The sequence below is a fragment of the Palaemon carinicauda genome, chromosome 27, assembly GCF_036898095.1.
Source record: "Palaemon carinicauda isolate YSFRI2023 chromosome 27, ASM3689809v2, whole genome shotgun sequence".
NCBI lineage: Eukaryota > Metazoa > Arthropoda > Malacostraca > Decapoda > Palaemonidae > Palaemon > Palaemon carinicauda.
In genome coordinates, this window is record NC_090751.1 from 58655412 (window position 1) to 58677310 (window position 21899).

General features: G+C 33.4%; 1 protein-coding gene across 2 annotated transcripts in view; it reads left to right on the forward strand.

Moving 5' to 3' along the window:
- Positions 1–20064, forward strand: part of LOC137620730 (uncharacterized) — a 63606-nt gene extending 43542 nt beyond the window's left edge. For both annotated transcript variants that reach the window (XM_068351098.1, XM_068351097.1), the window contains exons 4-9: positions 6917–7050; positions 7570–7790; positions 14984–15119; positions 16131–16247; positions 17436–17538; positions 18419–20064. In XM_068351098.1, the coding sequence (XP_068207199.1) occupies positions 6917–7050; positions 7570–7790; positions 14984–15119; positions 16131–16247; positions 17436–17538; positions 18419–19476 (1769 nt within the window). In that variant the 3' untranslated portion in view covers positions 19477–20064. The remainder of the gene's footprint in view (positions 1–6916; positions 7051–7569; positions 7791–14983; positions 15120–16130; positions 16248–17435; positions 17539–18418) is intronic.
- Positions 20065–21899: the final 1835 nt, after the last annotated feature.

The following is a 21899-nucleotide window of genomic DNA, read 5'->3' on the forward strand; positions in this document are numbered from 1 at the left end:
CTCTCTCTCTCTCTCTCTAAACCTTCATTTTGTATGGTTATTAGAAATTACGGAATTTGGAAAGAGGGAGATACCTGATTAAGTAAAATCTATTACTTTTGAAAATCAACTAAATAGTAAACTTTTATCGTAGACTATTTTGCAAAATGAACACAAGTATTTCTTTATCACAGTAAAAACTGGAACGTATTGCATTTTGTTGCAATTATTATTCAGAATCAATTAATTTTCTCGGCTAATTGGTAAATTTTGCAATGTAAATACACAATGACGAAAATCCTCTCGATTTAGATGACGAAATCTACTCTTGATAGTAACAAATAATAAACGCAATTACCGTCAATATCATCTATACCAATAATGATCAATGATAAAAAGAAATTCATCAGAAAATGAAAAGCTGAAACTGGCCGGTTTTAACATTTTATTTTACGTTGGGAGAGATATTGGTTCAAATGTCCTCATCTGGGCAAATAAATTACTGTCACCCTAACCTCCCATCATTGGCGGTCTACAAACAAGTGTCGTAAAGACTTAATATTAGCTAAGTTTTACTAATGATCAGACAAGTTTCGCTTAGGCAGCTGGCAACGTTACTTTCCGTATTAATTTATCAGAAAACCACGTTGTTTGGCAACTACTACAGGACCTGTCGATGATGATAACAACAAAACAAGTTGATGGGGTCGGCGTTTTCCAACCAGACTACCATAGATAAGTAACTAACTACCAAGCTCACGCGGCCATTCATCAATAGTTTACGATAGGGTACTCTAGTTTTAGTTTACAATACATTGTATTTATATAAATCAGTGAATCCAAGACCTTCTAAAACCTTAGGTAACATTTGTAGTCTGAGACTTAGTCTGACACTACTTATAAAATCTAATACAATTGAATGAGATCAACAGATGATTATTTTTCTTTTCTTCCTTTTGAGCATTAACAGCAATAATGGAATAGGATTGGTTCTATTTGAAATGTATTTCTCGTCCCTACAATTCGACGATAGAAATCTAATCACACAACAAAAATAAGTGTTAGTACAAGAATCACTCGGTTAGGCGATTTTGTTGTTTATTGGTGCATAACCTAAATCTATGTTTTCAACGTGGGTTTATATTTCTTTTCAACTTTACATACGCACCGATGCACACAATAGAGACTTCAGTCTACTCTTCTTTATCATCAGTATCTAAATAAACCTATAACCTTCGTCACTTCCTAGTAAAAACGATATCTAAAACCATAACCAAATCGGTCTATTCCATGCTGTATATTTTAGACCACCAAGGAACTGATATTTCTGTAATGGCCGTTGCAATAAATTCTTCCTGAAATACAAAGTTTCAAGTTTTGGGGAATGGCGTAATATTGCACTTCTACAAAAATAGTTTTCTTAATGACTGGAATGGGAACGTTGGATTACTGGACTGGCTCCAAACAAATATATTTGGAGCAACGCTATGATTTTGATTTATGGAATTTGAGCCATGCGATCCGGCTGTGAAATGGCAATTACGTACGCTTCTTTACATTAGTATACATAGGAAATTATATACTTAAAAAAATTTAATAAATTACTCATGCGTACGAGTAGAAAATATAACACTCCATCTTTCTGCGTTCTTTTAGGTCAAGATTTCATCGCAATATTAGGATGTTTAGAGGACAATTGCAAGTTCCTTTCGTTTCATAATAAACAAATCTTGGCATTAGACAAGTAAATTCTCGTTTCTATAAACATCAGAATTATTATTCAACAAATTTCAAATTAGATGGAGATATATTGGTTTAAGTCTAACCTTCTCACACTTTGTTAATCAAACTATAGGATAAAGAATTTTCCCCAAATCCTATTTAATATAGATTACAAACAGACAAGTTACCAATAAACATTTTGGATATAAACTCTACAGTAAAGGCTTAGACAATCAGTTAAATATATTTACTAACTCATTTACTTTGTAAAATAGCAATTTTTTCATAAATTCACTTGCATCACTGAAAATAACTACAACAAACTGGTTGTAAATGAATTTTGCACAAAATTATGACCGAGTTTAAGTTATTTACCGTGGAAATTTCATATATGTATATGTATATATATGTATATGTATATATATATATATATATACATATATATATATATATATATATATATATATATATATATATATATATATATATATATGTGTGTATATATATATATATATATATATATATATATATATATATATATATATATATATATTTATATATATATTATACATATATATATATATATATATATATGTGTGTGTGTGTGTGTGTGTGTGCGCGCGTATGTGTGTGTGGGGGGGGGAGGGGCTGGCCGCGAACGCACATGCAGAAATCTTGCAAAATTAATATTCTGATAACAGAGCTATATCATTTACGAACAAATCCACGCTCGATAGGGTCACAAATTCTCTTTAAGATTCACTTTCTATCTATGCTTGCAATATTTGGCTGTAAAACGTTCTGACGTACAGTAAAATAGAGAGATGAACAAAATATCTAAAATAAATTAACATCCTCTGTAAGTATAGGCCTACACAGAGGAGCACGGTGGGGCAAACTCAATTGTGACAGAGTATCCAGCACCAAAATCATTCGTTGCTACAAGAAAACAAAAAGATGGAGGGTTTTGGATGATATTCGATGATGAAATAGATATCTTTATTGAAAGCGACGAACGTTTTGAAGTTTACCCCCCAAAAATAGTGATCGCCCAAATAGACCAAATGTTTGCCGATTGCAGTACTTCCAAAATCAAGATAAACGTGGATAAGTTTTATATTTGGGATATATTGAGGTTAGAGGTTTAAAATGCCAAGGACATCCTGTGGCAAATTCCTAGAGTATTTCAAGACCGCATTGTGCATTCTACTTTTTATTGAATTTTAATGGCGAAAATCTAACGTGCGATGCATTTTCTTTCTGTTATCATTAGTCTCCCCAGTTTGTTTCTTAAAAGCCCTGATTCAATTATATATTTTTCAAAATATCAGTTGACTATAAAAGTAAATATTGTGGGGGCAATCATATTGTCATAATGATCGGATCTTCCGGGATCTGCGTTTTAAATTGCCAGAATGTGGAGTAAATTAGATTTATTTGGGCTATTCAGCGTAGAGTTGCAACAAGCGAAAACCCCCGTAGTTGCCCTATGAAGTAACATTGGAAGAGGTTGAATAACAAGGGGGAAGGAAGGAAGCATGAACTGACGGGAATTTGAAGGTAGGATAATAAGGGAATGGACGTGTTTGATAAAAAAAAATTAATAATAATAATAAAGAACGCGTGTTATACAAGTCAGCTGCGTAATTTAATGTCTTCTTGACACAATGATTGTGGTAAATAATGAGTCATTATTTTCTCATAATTCTGTAGAGGATTGGTAGTGTTAAATCATGTTATGAAATTGGATGTAGTTTCAATTCATCTTAATTCTACGAGACTTAAGATCTAGAAATCAACGATACTAATACAAATGTTGAATCTTAAAAGTACCGGAGTAATGAGAGTAAGACTATTACTATTTTCTTAAGAATCTTTATGAATCATAGTTGCGCCAGAGCAAGAAAGTAATGGACGAACTCGTTACTCATCACCCTGAACGTTTTGAAGTTATGTCTGTCTCTTAGGCAACTGAAGGTCATGAATGGTTTCAACTTTCATACAACTTTACACCTTCCGGCTAACGTAGCCACATCTTGGTCTACATCTCGGAACGATGAAAACCTTGATTTTTGTCATATCTCGATGAGTTGTAGTGCTTACATCATCTCTATGAAGCATTCCCGAAACATTTTGTTATTCACGGAAGGTAATGGTGTAATGGTTATATTTTGTTTACTGCATTTGAGTTATGTGGGCCAAAGCTTGAGCCTTGGAAGCTATTTGGTGGCGGGATGCCACTGTGGGAAAAGTTGCAGTACGCAGTCAAACTTGAAAGGAGTTGAACAGCAGGATGGAAAAAACGAAACAGGAACAGATGTAAATTAGAACGCTACAAATTGGGTACAGACAGGGCCTGAACGAAAGCTGCAAAGACCCTTTTGTAATGCCTACTGGGGACTGTGTGATGTGCACTGACAGAAATAACCCATAAGACAAATAATTGACACAATGATTTCGGTATTTAGATCTGTAAAATATTTCCCATTTCATGACACTTAAAAGCAGCAAAGTTTTCACGTTACTATTACTTCTGCATTGAACAACAAATAAGGTCTACAGCAGTGGTCGGGGAACAGAGGTAAATTACCCCAAATGGGGCAGTTTAGACATTTTTGGGGTTAATAGTGAACGATTTCGAAAATTGGAGTAAAGGTATGCACTGAGGAGCCCAGAATCTTCATAACTAGGGAAGTGGAGAAATACTGTTTGATTTCAGATGCAAGTGCTTACTCTATATATTATTATTATTATTATTATTATTATTATTATTATTAATTGCTAAGCTACAATCCTAGTTGGAAAAGTAGAATGCTATAAGCCCGGGAGCTCCAACAGGGAAAATAGCCCAGTGAGGAAAGGAAACAAGGAAAAATGCAATATTTTATGAAAATTAATATATTCAACCTGTTTGATAAGTCTATTAATCTAGTAGTAGGTGTTTTACATTGTAGTTAAACAGATAGGGTGTGGGTTCTTAAAGCCGAATTTGAAATGTTTCTGACTGATCAAAAACACAAACTTGCAAACAAGTTCAAAAAATCAATTTGGCTAGCTCTTCTTGCACACTTAGCTGCGATTTGTTGGACATGTAAATGAGCTGAATAAGGTATTGCAAGGAAAGAAAATTTATCTCATCTTAGCAAGGGGGAAAATTTCAGCATTTGTATCAAAGCTTTAGCATTGAAACTAACAAGTAAATGCCAATAACACTGCTGTCTTTCCAAACCTGGCAAAGTTTTTGAAAGACTTAAGACTGCAGTCCTAGTGACATGTAGGAATTGGTCATGAGGCACCTTTCGAAACTTAGAAATAGGTTTTGTGACTACTTTCCAGAAGGGATTTACTGGGTTGTAAATCCCTTCGAATGTGAACTGGCTGATTTGCCTGAAGGGTTGCAGAAAAGCTTCGTTCCAACAGTGAAACTAGCATGTAATTTGAGACTTAGGATGAACTCTTAAAATTTTTGGTTGTCAAAAGCTGAAAATGCTCTTAAAACTGCACTATTGGAAGGAACTAAAATGCTTCTAAACTTTGCTACAACCTAGCTTTGCGAACAAAGTTTTTCAACCACTGTAAATCTAAAAACAAAATACAGAAACCGGTAGGATCCTGAAGGCAGGATCCAAGTAGCAATGGTATAAAAATTCCTGATATTGAGTTTGTTAAGATGAAACAGCATCATTACTTCCAATGCTGTAATTAATTAAATATTCAAGTTAACATTTTTTTTCATCAGTTTTATTTGTTTCCCAGGATTATGCCAGAATGGGTAAAGTAATTAACCCATAATTGTGGATTAAATAATTTTTCCTATTTTTTCTTTTATATGAATTTTAAAGACAAGATACTCAATAATTTTGCTTCTGGGCCACGTAATGCTAAAAACGGTGACAGATTTATTTCAGTTTATAAATGCATAATTTCTTACGATTCTTTTTTCTTGTGCACTACTTCTATGAAAAAAATACAGGCTTTTACTTCCTAATGAAAGATAAATTACACAATTAAACATTATCGCACTATAAATATTGCGAATTCGATAAGAAATTTGGTTTGACTCTCAGAGTACTACAAAGTCGGGGGTAAATTCATTTTATTACAAACATTAGGGGTAACGCTCAAAAAAGTTACCCGACCCATGGTCTACATGATCCTGTATGGGCCATGAGTGGGATTAAATTCTATGGCCAGATTTCAGCATAACATGTAAGTAGGCCTATATTACGAAAACCAGATTTGTGTTAGTGTAGTTCTATCATGAATTAAAATAAACCCGTAACTTTAGTTTATCATGATCATTATTATTATAATTATTATTACCTCGAGTATTCAGTAAAAGCTACCAATGACTAGCTTTGATATTGTGTTGAAAAATATAAACTAATTATGAATTGAACTGAACTGTTAATTACAAGAAGGAATCGATTTGCAGATTCTACGAAAGCTATCCCATATTGCCTGTAATATATATATATATATATATATATATATATATATATATATATATATATATATATACATATATATATATATATATATATATATATATACATATATATATATATATATATATATATATATATATATATATATATATATATATACATATATATATATATATATATATATATATATATGTATATATATATATATATATATATATATATATATATATATATATATATATATATATATATATATATATATATATACCATGAACAATTGGAACCGTTAAGGATGCACGTAGACATATATCTTTTATTGATTTTTTGGGGCATCTGAACACTGTTCATGTGGTTAACCCTTTTTATATAAACATACATACATACATATATACATACATACATACATAGATACATGCTGTACACAGACACATACATATATATATATATATATATATATATATATATATATATATATATATATATATATATATATATATATATATATATATATATATACAGTATAACAGTATATATAATAATGTGTCTGTGTGAGTTGATAAGTTTGAAGATATGAAAAAAAATACAAAACCAATGGAGAATTTACCGAACTATTTTCTTATGATATAATGTTTGCTGCCAACCAGCCGGGAGAGATGTCTAATGAATAAACAGTCATTGAATGAATATTTAACCACACACACTGAATCACGCTTTCGTTTAAATATTACGAAACTTTCAAATGGTTAAACTTTTCTCACTGTCCGCAGGTTCCAACAGCGGCATTGGCTTGGAAATCACGAAAGAGGTAGCAAAGCGAGGAGGCGTATTGCATATGGTATGCCGTAACTTCGAGGCTGCAAAGGAGGCTCGCTCAGACATCATCACCAATACAGGCAATGATGTAAGCATCCTAGTTCATCTACAATGATGTTGAAAATGTAACTTTTCTTATAAAAAAGAATAAAATATTTGACTAAGTTATGATGAAAACGTACTTAATGTATTTTTATTTTTCATTCCGGTGAACTTAGTTAATTGTAATTTGGAATAGTGATTAAATAATAATAATAGAAAAATTATCATGTGCTGTACAGAAAAATTGTCCAAAAAAATTTAATTTCTTATGCCTTTTTTTTACCATTCAATAAATGAAATTCAAAATATATACAATAAAGGTTTTATTCGTCGTTCAAATTATTATGGTTGCTATTTACATGATGATTAATGCTGAAAAAAAAATACAAGTGAAAGAAAGACGACCTCCAACTGCCACTCCTTGTTAGCTTAAGTTAGGCTGAGTGAGGTTAGTTTGGTTGGGAAGTATTTCTTCGTACAGCGTTATAGGTATTGTAGCAAGAAGGCGATAACTGCAAAAGGCAAAATACTTGTTTCAAATTTCTTAAATAAATCTTCTTTACAGAAAATCCACATCCACACCCTCGACTTGGGTAAACCCAGAGAGGTCATGAAATGGGCACAAGAATTTGCCGCTACTCACGATAAAATCCACGTCCTTGTTAACAATGCCGGATGTATGATTCACGAGAAAAGGATTGACGAAGATGGAATTGAAATTAACTTTGCAGTCAACACTTTGGCCGTACATATTATCACCATGTGCCTTCTGCCTATTTTACAAAGGTAAGGTTTCCAAACCGAATTATTATTATTATTATTGATTGCTAAGCTACAACCCTAGCCCAGGGGCTTCAACAGGGAAAATAGCCCAGTGAGGAAAGAAAACAAGGAAAAATAAAATATTTTAAGAACAGTAACATTAAAACAAATATCTCCTAATTAAACTATAAAAACTTTAACAAAACAAGAGGAAGAGAAATAACATTGAATAGTGTCCCCGAGTGCACCTTCAAGCAAGAGAACTCGGCAAATATGATACTTTAATTTCTAGCCAAATACATTAACCATATATTTTTCCTACTCGCTACCTTGTGTTTTATGCATTCCTGACCTTGATTATTGGGCAAACCACCTGTTCACGAGCTTTTAGACCCCCTTATGTAAAGACAATTATGGGAGACTCCAAGTGGGAAACCGGGTTTTTTTTTTTTGGATGGGGAAATGTCATAAACGAGTGATTTGCAGCAATAATAATGGTCAGAAATGCAAAATAAGCCCAAGATAACCAGTTGGAAAAATATATGGGTCATGTAAATGGTTTTAAATAGACCAAAACGTGAAAATTTAACTTTTGAGATTTGTAAAAGGGTACAGAACCTAATAAACACACCTAACCTAAACTAGTAGTTCCCAGGTCACAACCCCTAGTCGGTACAAACCTTCACAGGTCACAACCGCTAGTCGGACACCCCCCTTCCCAGGTCACAAACCAAAATTAAATGACAATTAATAATTAGATTATGATAAAGTAAATCACAAATAAATCCTTCCATTATGAAAAAGTAAATCACAACTAATTCCTTACCTTATGATTGACATCGTCGCCTTTTTTGTTTTCTTGGCAATCATTACAAAAGCTTTAGCTTTGCAGTAGAAAATGTGCTGGCCTTCCCTGAAAATTAAGTCACAATCGGACCTTTGAGGCCTTATTTCGGTTATCTTTTTTAATTTCACGCGAGTAACAATAGCTTTACACTGAACGGAGAGCATTTCCATCATAATCAATTGCCGACATAAACGTAATTACAATAATTTCAAAATAGATTGATGTACTTCCCTAAGTTCACCCTTCCAGCCATCTTTACGAGATGGTGATTAACTTGAAACTGAAGGCAAAGGTAGAAAAAAAATGACTGTTGTAGAACAACATCCGGGAACTTATGAAGAAGTACTTGTAAGCTGTTAATTGGTTTAAAAAAAAAAAAACACCTGACAAATACGTCATTGTAAATGCACAGAGCTCCGCAATCAATGGAAAAAAAACGCATGCGCAGTAACTCCCCTTCAGATGTAAACGACGGACTTTGAGTAAAAATCATACTTCACATTGTAATAGACCGTGATACGTAAGTTATTATGCCCCGGCCCCTATTAAACATATAGTGAAAAACAACAAACTAGCCAGCACTCGCCAATTTCTTATAGAAAATTTCATTTTCGCTAGCAATTAAACTAGCATATATTAACCGAGAGCTCTAACCAAGACAGTGGAAGACCATGGTACAGAGGCTATGGCACTACCCAAGACTAGAGAACAATGGTTTGATTTTGGAGTGTCTTTCTCCTAGAAGAGCTGCTTACCATAGCTTAAGAGCCCCTTCTACCTCTACCAAGAGGAAAATGACCATTGAACAATTAGTGCAGTAATCCCTTGGGATAGAAAGAATTATTAAACTAGCTTTCCTCAGTTTCCCAGTCTGTCTGGCCAGCAGAATTGTAGTGCATTAAATTATGAAATGTGTGAAATGCAATGTTCGTATACCTGTCAACATTTGAATAAAAATCATAGCGTGGACTACTCGTGAGGCTACATCGAACTCTATCGTACTCAATTATTTGATTGTTCCCAGTCGACTCGTGCTTACTTACATTCAGTCTTCAGTCTACTTGTTGTAGTATCTCCAGACGAAAAGACTTATTTTCTTTTGACGAGTCTTTATTTTTCTGTAAGTCTGCTCACCTTGCAAGATCGCTGGAGTAGGACGACAAGGTATTCAAATGGCAGAATGCAAATCCACAAACAGTCAAACACACAGGTAAATCAGATAATTCTTCTTCGGTAGACTCGCTATAGACATTGGGATTAGAGCTTGAACAGGTTTGCTTCTTAAGTACACTTGTTTACTTACGTTTTATTTGATTTCCATTCCGATTCTATTTCTCCCTCATAAATATATATATTTTTTCATTGGTCTTTGTATTAATGATATAAATAAACACTGCCATATAAGATTTTGGCAGTAAGCTCATGTGTAGTTTTTAAACTCACTTCTTATCATTTGAAAGAAAAAAGTTGATTATTTTTAAAACAATTTTTCATCAATGCATAAATTTTTAACTTACTATGAGATTCAGGGCCTCTGTAACACGGTTTTTTCGCAATAACTTTTTTTCTATGAATTTCATAAATATAACGCTTATTCAGAATGCACATTATATCTACACATAAATTTTGATTATATTCTGCATTACGTAGGTTGAATAAATTTGGTACTTTATTAAATAAAAGTGACGATTTTTGAAGACGGGCCAACTTACTCAGAGAAAAGGTTTCGAACGCACTCGTTACGTAACTTATGACGGCATTTCTTCCCTCTTTCTCGATCGATGATTGGCTATACGTAACGAAGGCTATACCTCTGCCAACAATGACACAAAAGTTTAAATAAAAGCAAAGCAGTACACCTTTATGAACTCTGAAACCTCTCCACTGATAATTGTCATAACGAACAAACCAACAAAATATGTTAATAAATACAAAAATACTTCGATTATTAGTCTAACTCACAAAATAAATTTCCTAAGAAATTACAGTCTACTTTATAGGTCACAATCAGATTGACAAGGTGTAGGGAATAGTTGGTAATTTTCAAAAACGTAGTGAACAAGCTTGATTTGATAACTGCTATATCCAATGTCAAGAAATTTTTATTTATTGTCTATCTACCTACCTATTTACTGTATAAAAAAAAAAAAAAAAAAAAAAAAAAAAAAAGCCGGTACCGTATTTTGGCTTTAAACCTTCACCAATACTTATCGTCATAATGATGACTTCATGAGGCTCCACCCACTTTGGCCTGGTTATAATTCAGGATAACACTGAAGGCTATCATGGGCACTGTTGGATCAGAAAATTTAAATTCTGGCTATAAAAACTCATTTCTCGATTAGTTTTAAGAAGTGTTAAATGATCCTCAAGGATCCCAGCAGTTGGCCTAAACGTTTAATACTACTGCTACAGTAGTATTACTACGCTAGCACAGATACCCCACCCACATTTATGTATCGTTCCGCCATTCATAAAGTCTTTGTAATGTTTTTTCACTGTGCAATAAGCCATGGTCTCCTCAGAAATTAAGTTTAACATTAGATGATAGGTTATTTCATTAAGCTAACAAATTATGGCAACTGGGTATGTTATTGCCGATGTTGAAGCTAGAGATAAAGTATGGTATCATTCCTTCATTGCATTATCATCTTTACCACTATTCGTTTTGCTACATGTAGTAATTATTTTAAAGGATAAATGAATTATGTTCACTTTACTTCTATAAATTCCCATTAGATGTACAAATAAAACTCCTAAAAATATTCCTGATTTATTTACAAAATGCACTCATGCCCTAAACATAGCCAACACGGTCGTACGGACTAAGAAGAAGAAAAAAAAAATATATATATATCGGATGATCCGTTGGTCTGATGGAGAGTTTAGCACAAAAATCTTATTTTAACAAAAATAGTTATATAAAGACTGTTTACATACAATCTCTCTCTCTCTCTCTCTCTCTCTCTCTCTCTCTCTCTCTCTCTCTCTCTCTCTCTCTCTCTCTCTCTCTCTCTCTTGGTGGCATAGTGAATAGTTAATGGAAATGTTCAAAAGCCTGAATGACATTACAAGTATTATAATCATGTTACGCTAAATACAAATCAGACCATAAACATTGGATTTAAACTAGAAACTGAATAATTACCTATTCAGGCGATAGTAAATATGGCCACGGGCTTTCTCTTGACTGTATAAAGTTGCAAGTCGTAAGACAAATGCAGTTTTGCAACAACGGGGGCAATTCCAAATCCTGTTAGCCATTCTTGACTGCTTTGGGTTTCAGAGCCGATGGAACAAGGTGAATGGGTGTCTGGTGGATGGGCGGGGCAAAATTTTGTCAAAAAGTGTTTACATTGCTTACGTAATGAATGTTTTCAACTCTTGGCTCGTTATCACTGGCTATGGCGTCGACTAGATCATTTTTACTCTATATAAATTAAAACTATCGGGTTTAGGTTATTGATAATGCTGACAAAATTTGTGTGTGGTTGTAAAATATACATATGTCAACTTTCAGCTACATCCGATGCTTTGATAAGGAGCAAAGTCCAAAAAACCGTGTTACTGAGGCCCTGAATCTCATAGTAGTTTAAAGCGTAAGCACACATAAAAATTTGTTAATGTATATTTTTTCGTAACGTAACAAGAACAATTATTCGAGAACCATCCTTATAATAACAACTACTCACACACGTTAATATTTTTTTTTAATTAAAGTATCAAGAAAATTATATCAAACCATGCATATAATAACAAAGCCGTTTCTTGGACAAAAAAAATTGCCTTCATGGTTACGATCAATTTGACGAACGCAGGAATTTCCTTATTGTAAATTTTACGAATTGTTCTTTACAGTACATATTTACCAAAATAATCGCAGTTAGTAATTTTCCATCTTTTCTTTTATTGAAACACTGGAGATTTAAGTTTTTTTTCCCATCTCTCTTGCTTCCTTGTTAAGTTTGCGAATAGTAATTTCTGACATTTTTGTTACTGCGTTCGGTATGTTCTTGGGGTAGCCTTCGATACATCATCAGTAACAGGACCTCGTTGTTGTTTTTGTAAAATGAAACATTCCATGATATTTTCTTGGCCTCAGGTGGTACGTGAAGGCGTTTGAGAGTCATGTGAGCTGCTTGTCCACACCTGTACTTATCACAGTGGCTGATCGAGAGCGAGTATCCTTTAAATAATGGCTGCTTCCATTATTATTATTATTATTATTATTATTATTATTATTATTATTATTATTATTATTATTATTATTATTATTATTATTATTATTATTAATGTTGTTGAGTTACTTGTTAAGCTACAACCCTAGGTGGAAAGTAGGATGCTATAAGCCCATGGGCTCCTACGGGGAAAGTAACCCATTAAGCAAAGGAAACAAGGAAATACATAAATTACATGAGAAGTAATTAACAATTGAAATAAGTTATTTTAAGAATAGTAACACTAAAATAGGCATTTCCTATATAAACTATAGACTAACAAACAAAGAGGAAGAGAAGTAAGATAGAATAGTGTGCCCGACTGTACCCTCAAGCTAGAGAACTCTAATCGAAGACAATAGGAGACCATGGTACAGAGGCTATGGCAATACAATGGTTTGATTTTGGAATTTGACTGCCCTTCTAGGAGAGCTGCTTGCCATAGCTAAACAGTCTCTTCTACCAAGAGGAAAGTGGCCACTGAACAATTACAGTGCTACTGCACTGTAATTGTTCAGTTAACCCCTTAGGTGAAGAATATCTGGCACCACCGGGCAATAAATGTGCCACATCTTCATTTACATCAATGAAAACTAAGCTTTAACCAAGAATAAACGAGATATGATTCATATACTCAAAATTTTCATTAAAAACAAGGGATTGCATATCAATAGATTCCATGAAGATTATATGATTTCCATGACATGAAAATTGGGCCATATAGCTCATCATCTGCAGCCTGATGGCCACATCACAACGATCGTAGAAAATTGAACAAAATTTTGTGCCCTCTGAATATTAGTTTTCACACACACACGGGACAATTACAAATTGAAAGAGGTTGGTTAATTTACTGTACTCGCATAAAGTAACAATAACATTAAGAGACAGAAAAAGAGGATGTTCTAAAATGTAAGAAAAAGAAATGGATATGGCAGGCTATATAAATTTACTGAGACAGATAATAGGTGGACATTAAGAATAGAGTGGGTTCCTAGAGATGTTATTATTATTATTTTATTATTATTATTATTATTATTATTATTATTATTATTATTATTATTATTATTATTAGCTAAGCTACAACTCCAGTTGGAAAAGCTGGATTCTATAAGCCCAAGGGCTCCAACAAGGAAAAGTGAAATGAGAATTAATGAACAATTGAAATAAAATATGTTAAGAACAGTAACAACATTAAAACCGATCTTTCATATATACACTATAAAAAGACTTATGTCAGCCTGTTCAACATAAAAACATTTGCTGCAAGCTTGTACTTTTGAGATTCAACCGTTTCAACTACTTGTTTAGGAAGATCATTCCACAACTTGGTCACAACTGGAATAAAACTTCTAGAATACTGTGTAGTATTGAGCCTCGTGATGGAGAGGACATGGCTGAGATCCGGATGTTGAGGAGCCGCTGTCCTTCACTTACAATCATACGTAGAGTTTTGTTAGAACTCAACTTCGTGCCCATCATTTGCACCATGCACAAATTTTAGCTAGATCTCTACTAAGGGATTCAGCAACCCCAGATCTACATTCATAAGATGGAATTTCATACAAAGAGAGTAGCATCATCTGCATATGCAACGACCTTTTCTATGCCAAACCACGTGTCATGTGTATATTGTATGAGAAGTAATGGGCTAAGAACACTACTCTGAGGAACACCAGATATCACATTCCTGTTCTCATTATAGTGCTCATCAACAACTCTTTGCAATCTACTACTTAAAAGGGATTAAGGGGGAGAAGAGATGACGATTGATTAACGAACTAAGAAAATGTGCAGGTATAAACTGGCATAGAAAGACTATAAATAGATGCGAGTGGAAGGACATGTTTGAGTGCTTTGTCCAGCAGTGGACTAGTTTTGGTTGATGATGCACATACACACACACATGTATATATATATATATATATATATATATATATATATATATATATATATATATATATATATATATATATATATATATATATATATATATATATATATATATATATATATATATGGATGTGAGAGTGGGTGTTCAAGACAAAATCCAATATCTCTACAGTTTTACCTCTAATACAACAGCGCAGATTAAGACATATCAAACATTAGAAAAAACAGCAATTAACACAATTCTAAATATTTACTTACAGGAATGAGGATGCCAGGGTGATAACTGTCAGTTCCGCAGGAATGTTAACAGTAAGACTAGACCCTATTGACCTCATGCACGAGGATATGGAGCCTTTCAACGGACGGTTGGTCTACTCTCAAAACAAACGTCAGCAGGTATATAAATATCTTTTGTGATAATCTAATCTTTTTTACTATTTTGCCTGACCTTAATTGTTAAAGTTCTTCTTTTCAAGAATCTCCTCAGAATATATACAGCATATATGTTTGTTCCCTTTTGAGTGTATCCCGAAATTCATATAACACTACGATATATTTTTCACCTTTTCCCACTCAAAGAAGTACTCTTGAAATAGAGAAAATCATACATTAATATATTCTTCAATTTCCCACCTGAATCCTTAGTAAGATACAAGCTACATTCTGAATATCCTGATAGGATACAAGCTACACTAGCACGTTTTTTTTTTTTTCATTCTTCCATTCTACCATGTTTCGCATATTGCTGTCCTGTCTAGTCTTCAGCAGCTGACTCTCATTTTGCAGTCCAAATTCCTTATCCCTGATATGGATATTAATCAGAATTCTGACAATTCTTCGCATTCACATCTTCCCAGATTGTACCATCCATTACATAGTACTAGGCATGTAGTTAATTCTAAGTCTAGCTTTTTATTCTTCTTGAAGCTTTAGCTGTGACTAGATTTTGGAACGCTCTTCCTTATATGATAGTTGAATTGATGGAAATTCAAATTTGTTGAACATGGCTTTCTCTTGAACTGATTAACTCAAGTCTTGTTTTAATGACTTATCTTTTTAGTGTTGTTACCGATCGTAATATATTAAAAAAATTTTTTTCTATCATTTCTCACACACGCATATACATATATATATATATATATATATATATATATATATATATATATATATATATATATATATATATATATATATATATATATATAGATGTGTGTGCAATGTAATTTAGTATTCCCATTGGGGTAAGTGCCATTAGTACACCCCAGGTAGTGCTCTCACTACAAAGACCCTTAAGTAATGCCTACACCACACTGTGTGAAGTGCATTGATGGCACTACCCACCCACAGGGTGCTCCAGTTATGTTTAAAAGAGTGCTAACAATACTAATTCATTATTCTTTTTTTCAGGTTATAATGACTTTGTGGTATGCTCAGAGATTCGATAAGGTACATTTTTCTGTCATGCATCCTGGCTGGGCAGATACTCCTGCTGTTAGGACTTCTATCCCTGATTTTTATGAAATGGTAAGTGGTGCTTAAAGGACAGGTTTTCAAAGTTGAAATGGTTCACCTATATGGATTTGGTAGTTGTTAAAAATTACATCAGTGTTCAATACCATCTGAGTAAGTTCATTACTATGACCAACACTAACATTCATTTCAAGTAAATGGTACCTTATAGAAAATCTTATTAAGTAATTGAAAATCCTCTTTAAATCTATTTGTAAGCAATCAACAGGTGCTAAAACATCCTTATCATCCTTTGGTCAAGTTATGTACAGCATCTTGAAAAATTAGGCTCATTCCTTTACCATCCTCATTTTATATATCCATAAAGATTTTGCAGGTGCTGTTTTGGTATGCGATCTCATTTATGGCGTGATCTAGAGATTATTCTTTTGCTTTAGTATGCGATGTCAATATTTGTTATCGTTAAAAAAAAAAAAATAGAAAATCTAATGGTTCTTGCTTTGCCGTGCGCTCCCTTCGCTGGCGAAAAATAAAAACATCAAGCCCCGTATGTACTGGTAAGTGATTATGTTGAGTTGCGCAGGCTAACATCAATGACTATTATTTCTTAGATAATTATTCCTGGTATATATTTTTTTTAGAAAATCTAATGGTTCTTGCTTCGCCGTGAAGTGAAATGGGATCGCTTACTATCAGGTGAGATCACATACCAAAGCAAAAGCACAACTTTGAGGTTGGATACCAAAACAGCATCATTTTACCGTACCTGCTATTCTTACAGCTTACATCCTCAATCTATGGTAATCATAAAGAAAAAAAAAATGTAAAAGTAATTAGATGTAAAGCAGGTTTATATTTTGCAGTGTACGTAACCTCTTCCTTTACATCAAACTTGCTTTTTATCTTACATAAATTTCTACTTAATATATTACTCTGAATAGAAAGTTTATAGAGGTATAAACTGTAACTCCAGTGCAGGTTCACAACAATTTTCCTATCACTTTCATTTTACTTTAAAATTTCACCAAATTCAGTATTACATGTGGAATAATTGAATCTAAACAGACTGCACTATACAGAGTATTAACTACAGACGTTAACAAAGCAGTGAATATTGTACATACCATGATTTAGAGACTTCTGCATTATAAATAGTCCCTGAAGAATTATAGTTGGCAATCTTAAACTATGTAATTTTTGGCAGACTGAATTTCATCTCATTTAAAAAATTTTTACCATCAGATGAAAGATAACTTACGTACCCCTAGCGAAGGTGCTGATACAGCCGTGTGGTTGGCCATTTCAAAAGCTGCTTTAAAGCACCCAAGTGGACTTTTCTACCAGGGTAAGTAAAAGCAGTAAGCTGTTTACATCTAGGTATTTTCCCAAATTATTTTTTTTGCAAAATAACTCTTGCTAAGAGAATATCAACTGTTGCAGTAATTTTGGTAAGAATACTAAGACTGTACAGTACTGTACACTAAATATATTATTGGTGAGGTAAATCACTGCAATAAGCCTGGGCTTTCATTGATCTTTAATACTATACTGCTATCAATATAAATACTCTAAGAACGAAGAATCATGTAATGTTTGAGCAATATTCAAAGAGTAGTAGCTTCATGAGAAAACTAGCTAATGCAGTGGCATGGCCAACAATTGAATCAAGATGATATACCATGGTTCATTTTATCATTGACTTTATAACCATTCAAATTTCAAGGCACCATTATCAGTACATGTATGCAGCAACTGTAAAACAATGTACGCAAATAAAAGAAAAAAGTAACTGATGTTAACAACTACAACAGATGAGCAGTTCTTGAAAGAGTTTCACAGGCAAGCTGTACACTTTAGATAAGTTACACTGTGCTGATTTAGTATATTGTATCTGTGATTGCAGCAAATGTCTCACTCTTAGAAAAGTTATTTTCACTTTTTTAGCCTACATTTAATTAAAATACTGTAGATACAGGGTTCTTTCAATAGGTTTAATTTTCAAGGATTTGATACCACCAATTAACTTCCCTAAATATTTTACCTTATACAACACACAATATATTGTATTAAATAGTTTTAAGGTTGTTTAATTATTTATAGCAACACTGAATTTCTAGGCTAGTTTAAATCTGTAATACATGTACAGTATATATTTCCTTATAAAGTACCATGTATAATAGCAATAAAAATAGAACTGTCTTTATAACTGTTGCCTTGTGTTTCAGATCGAGAACCTGTATCTACACATTTGCCCCTAGCTTGGACTAAAACATCAATTGAGGAGGAAAATCTTTTTATGCAAAAGTTGATGTTACTTATGCAAAAGTTCTCAAATGAAACTTCTCCAGAACAAACAGAGGTAAACGGTGATAATACATCAGAGGTAAATGCAAACATTCTTGCCAATGGAGTAAAGCCTCCTCTTGAATCAAGTGACACCAACACTAAAAATGTGGAAGAACTTACTTCTTCTCTAAAAGAAGTTTCTTTAAAGTCTGAAGATGTAAATCTTTACGAAAAAGGAGAAACTAAAGACCAAACTGAAAACCAATCCACAATGCCAGTTGAAGATACAAAGTCAGAAGGACAAAAACCAGATGTAGAACAGAAATCTGATGACCCTGAAAAAGAAGAGATACCGTCTGCCACAATGGAACATGTATCATCTTCCAAACCAGAAGATACGACTAATGAGGTACTAGAAAATTCTGGAACTAATTCTAAGGAGGCAGAGGTAGGAGAAAAGACAGATGAAGGCTCTTTAGAAAAGTCAGACACTCCATCACTAGAGAATGAGGAACCTGCTACAAAAATTGAGGAATTAGTAGAGAAACCCACCACACCAAGTCCTGTAGCTCATGCAAGTGAAAACACTATAACTGACTCCCCCAGACTTGATCAAAACGATGATGTTGAACCAGAAATCACCATCCCTGATAAAAACGAGGAAGCTAAACCAGAAACAACAACAGAAGAGCCTGAAGTAACAGTCACAAGTAATCCTGAAGCTGAATCTAAACCAGAAACACCACAACCTGATGATAAGGAAGAACCTGAAACAGAATTAGTAGAAGAGACCCCTCTAAATGATGGGGATTTGCCCTCCGACGGTCAGAATTCAAGACCAGTCACATCAGAATCAAAATCTGATGCCAGCATAGATGCAGCCCCTGTGACCAGTTCACCATCTCCAGTAGATCAAATACAAATGAGTGCTGCCAGTGTTGTCGAGCATTTAATTGATATAACAGCATCAAGAGCAGGTGATCATCAGTATTCTTAGCTCTGGTGATTTTGAAGCCATTTTCCTGATTGTGCAATTTTATGGCATTTCTTTTCATTGAAAAACACTTTGAAGCTTTGGTATATACCTCTCAAATTAGCTTAACTAAAATAGGAATGTAAATAAATTCCTCTTCAAGTTAAATAAGGTTTGAATTTGTAGTACAACTACTGTACTGTATTTGAAAACAAAATGAAAAGCTTCTGTTGTTTTTCAGCTAGACTACAAATTAGGGACTACTATACCAAGCCTAAAGATTCTTTATAAGTGTGAATAGTATACTGTGTTTACCATGTAAACTAGCATTTACCATAATATCAACTTAAAATACTATATATTTTATGCATATAGTTCTAATTACAGTACTTCCTTTGTAATTTAAATGCCAATTGTACCATTCTTCATCTAGTGTTTTCATGCCAAAGCATTTAGTTCTAGAAAGCTATTTTGTATGGTGTTTTGATGTAATCTAAATCCAACACAGTCAAATTTTAATTCTAGTTGTATATATCTTTTACTACTTTCACCTTTTCTAAAATTGTATGAATGAAACCGAGTGTTACTATATAATAAAATATATTATATCTACCTGGTCCTTTTGAAACATATCTGATAAAATGCTTCAGTAGTTTACAAATTTTATCTTCTGGACGTGCTTAATGGCTTACAAATTTGGCGGAGTAAGGGTTGCTTACAGTCGATAAGACGCATGGTAAATACTGATAGTCCCTCAGAATTACTTTCTTCTTTATTGATGCCTGAAATTTAAGATTGGTTCAGAATTTGTATATGGTACATGTTTGGAAAATATAGATTTGATATATAAATAGAAAAAATTTCTTGAAAAGCATAGTAATAAAAACAGAAAATTTTAGTAATATAAATGCTTAGCTAGCTGGTTCATAAGGATCAAATCTGCAAATGTTAGGATCAGCAATACTGACTGAATACAAGTACCATATTCTAAAAACATTAATTGACCTATTTACTTTTTAATACCTTAGAAAATCTCTATACATTATATTTTTCAATATTAAACTAGCCGGTGATTATATAAGCTGCAGCTCTGCTGCCCGACAGAAAAACTCTACGTTCAAAATACGCCAGCGATCGCTATGCAGGTAGGGGGTGTACATCAACAGCGCCATCTGTCGAGCAGGTACTCAGTACTCAATGTAAACACAGAACCAATTTTCTCTCTGTCGTGCCACCGGCAAGACCTACTAAATTCGCTATTGCTTACTGGATTGGTTTTCACATATTTTGGTGAAGTACACATTTCTAGTTTTGAGCTTTCGTTATGCAGGTGTTTTATCTTCATCTCAAAACTTGAACTCGTTTTGGATAGATTTAATTATGGTGACAAGGAGAGTATGGACTTTCTTTCACTTTTAAATGGCCGACCCTTCCCTTAGACGGAAGTGTGTTTAGGTTTTTAGTAATTTTGCTTAACACGTTATAGATCTATATATTTTATATCTCTCCGCCTTTATTAGGCCTCTTCGATTAACTTTCCATTTATTATAAACATATAAAAATAAATTTTTATGTTTTGTTTATATGCGAACTTTCCTGATAGTAGGCGGTCCTAACTTGGAACCGAAGTTAATCAACGTTGAGCCCGTTATATCGTATTTAGCCTTTAAAGAATTTAAAACTTTTTAAATTTAATGTTTTATGAAAGAATTTCTTTGATAGTCTTCGTACTGTTTTCAAAGATGAACTAACGTTTAGTTTTTTAGACTACGCAGTTGTTGACGTTCAGGACGTTCAACATGCGCTCTATCGTTACGATAGAGAGAGAGTGTATCACGGTTTCACTTTGCAGTAAGAGTAAATCGATTCTGACGTTTGGTTCATTCTTTCTTAGCTTAAATGTTTTAAATTCTAAATTAAAGGAACTTTTTATTTGGAAAACCTTTCAGTTTTTTCCTTTAGTCAAATAACATGTTTTTTTGACGATATATAATTGGGCTCTTCTCTTAGGTGCGAAATCAAGAGAGAAAGAGAGAGAGAGATAGAGACGGAGGGAGAGAGAGGAGAGAAAACGTTCCGTTCAAGCGGGTAACGTTGTTCTCGTGTTACTCTCGTCCCTAGTCTCTGTACGGGGAAGAAGGTAAAACGTTTCTAGGGTTTTATTCTTGTCCCCAGGCTATGTGCGGTGAGAGATTGTAAACGTAGTTTATTTGAACTAGTATTTAGTCTCTTTCCCAGCCACTGAATTTTTTATCTTTATATATGTTTTCTGTTTTTTTGTTAGTATTAATGAGCTGCATTATACGACTGATTTCGCAATTACTACCTTTTAATGAAGGGTAGAATTGCGTGTTTCAGGTAGAAATCAGTAAAAGTTTCGATTTCAGTGAAATAAGTGCAAAACAGAAAATCGATAAAGTGATATGCGCAAAGTGTTACAGTGTTGC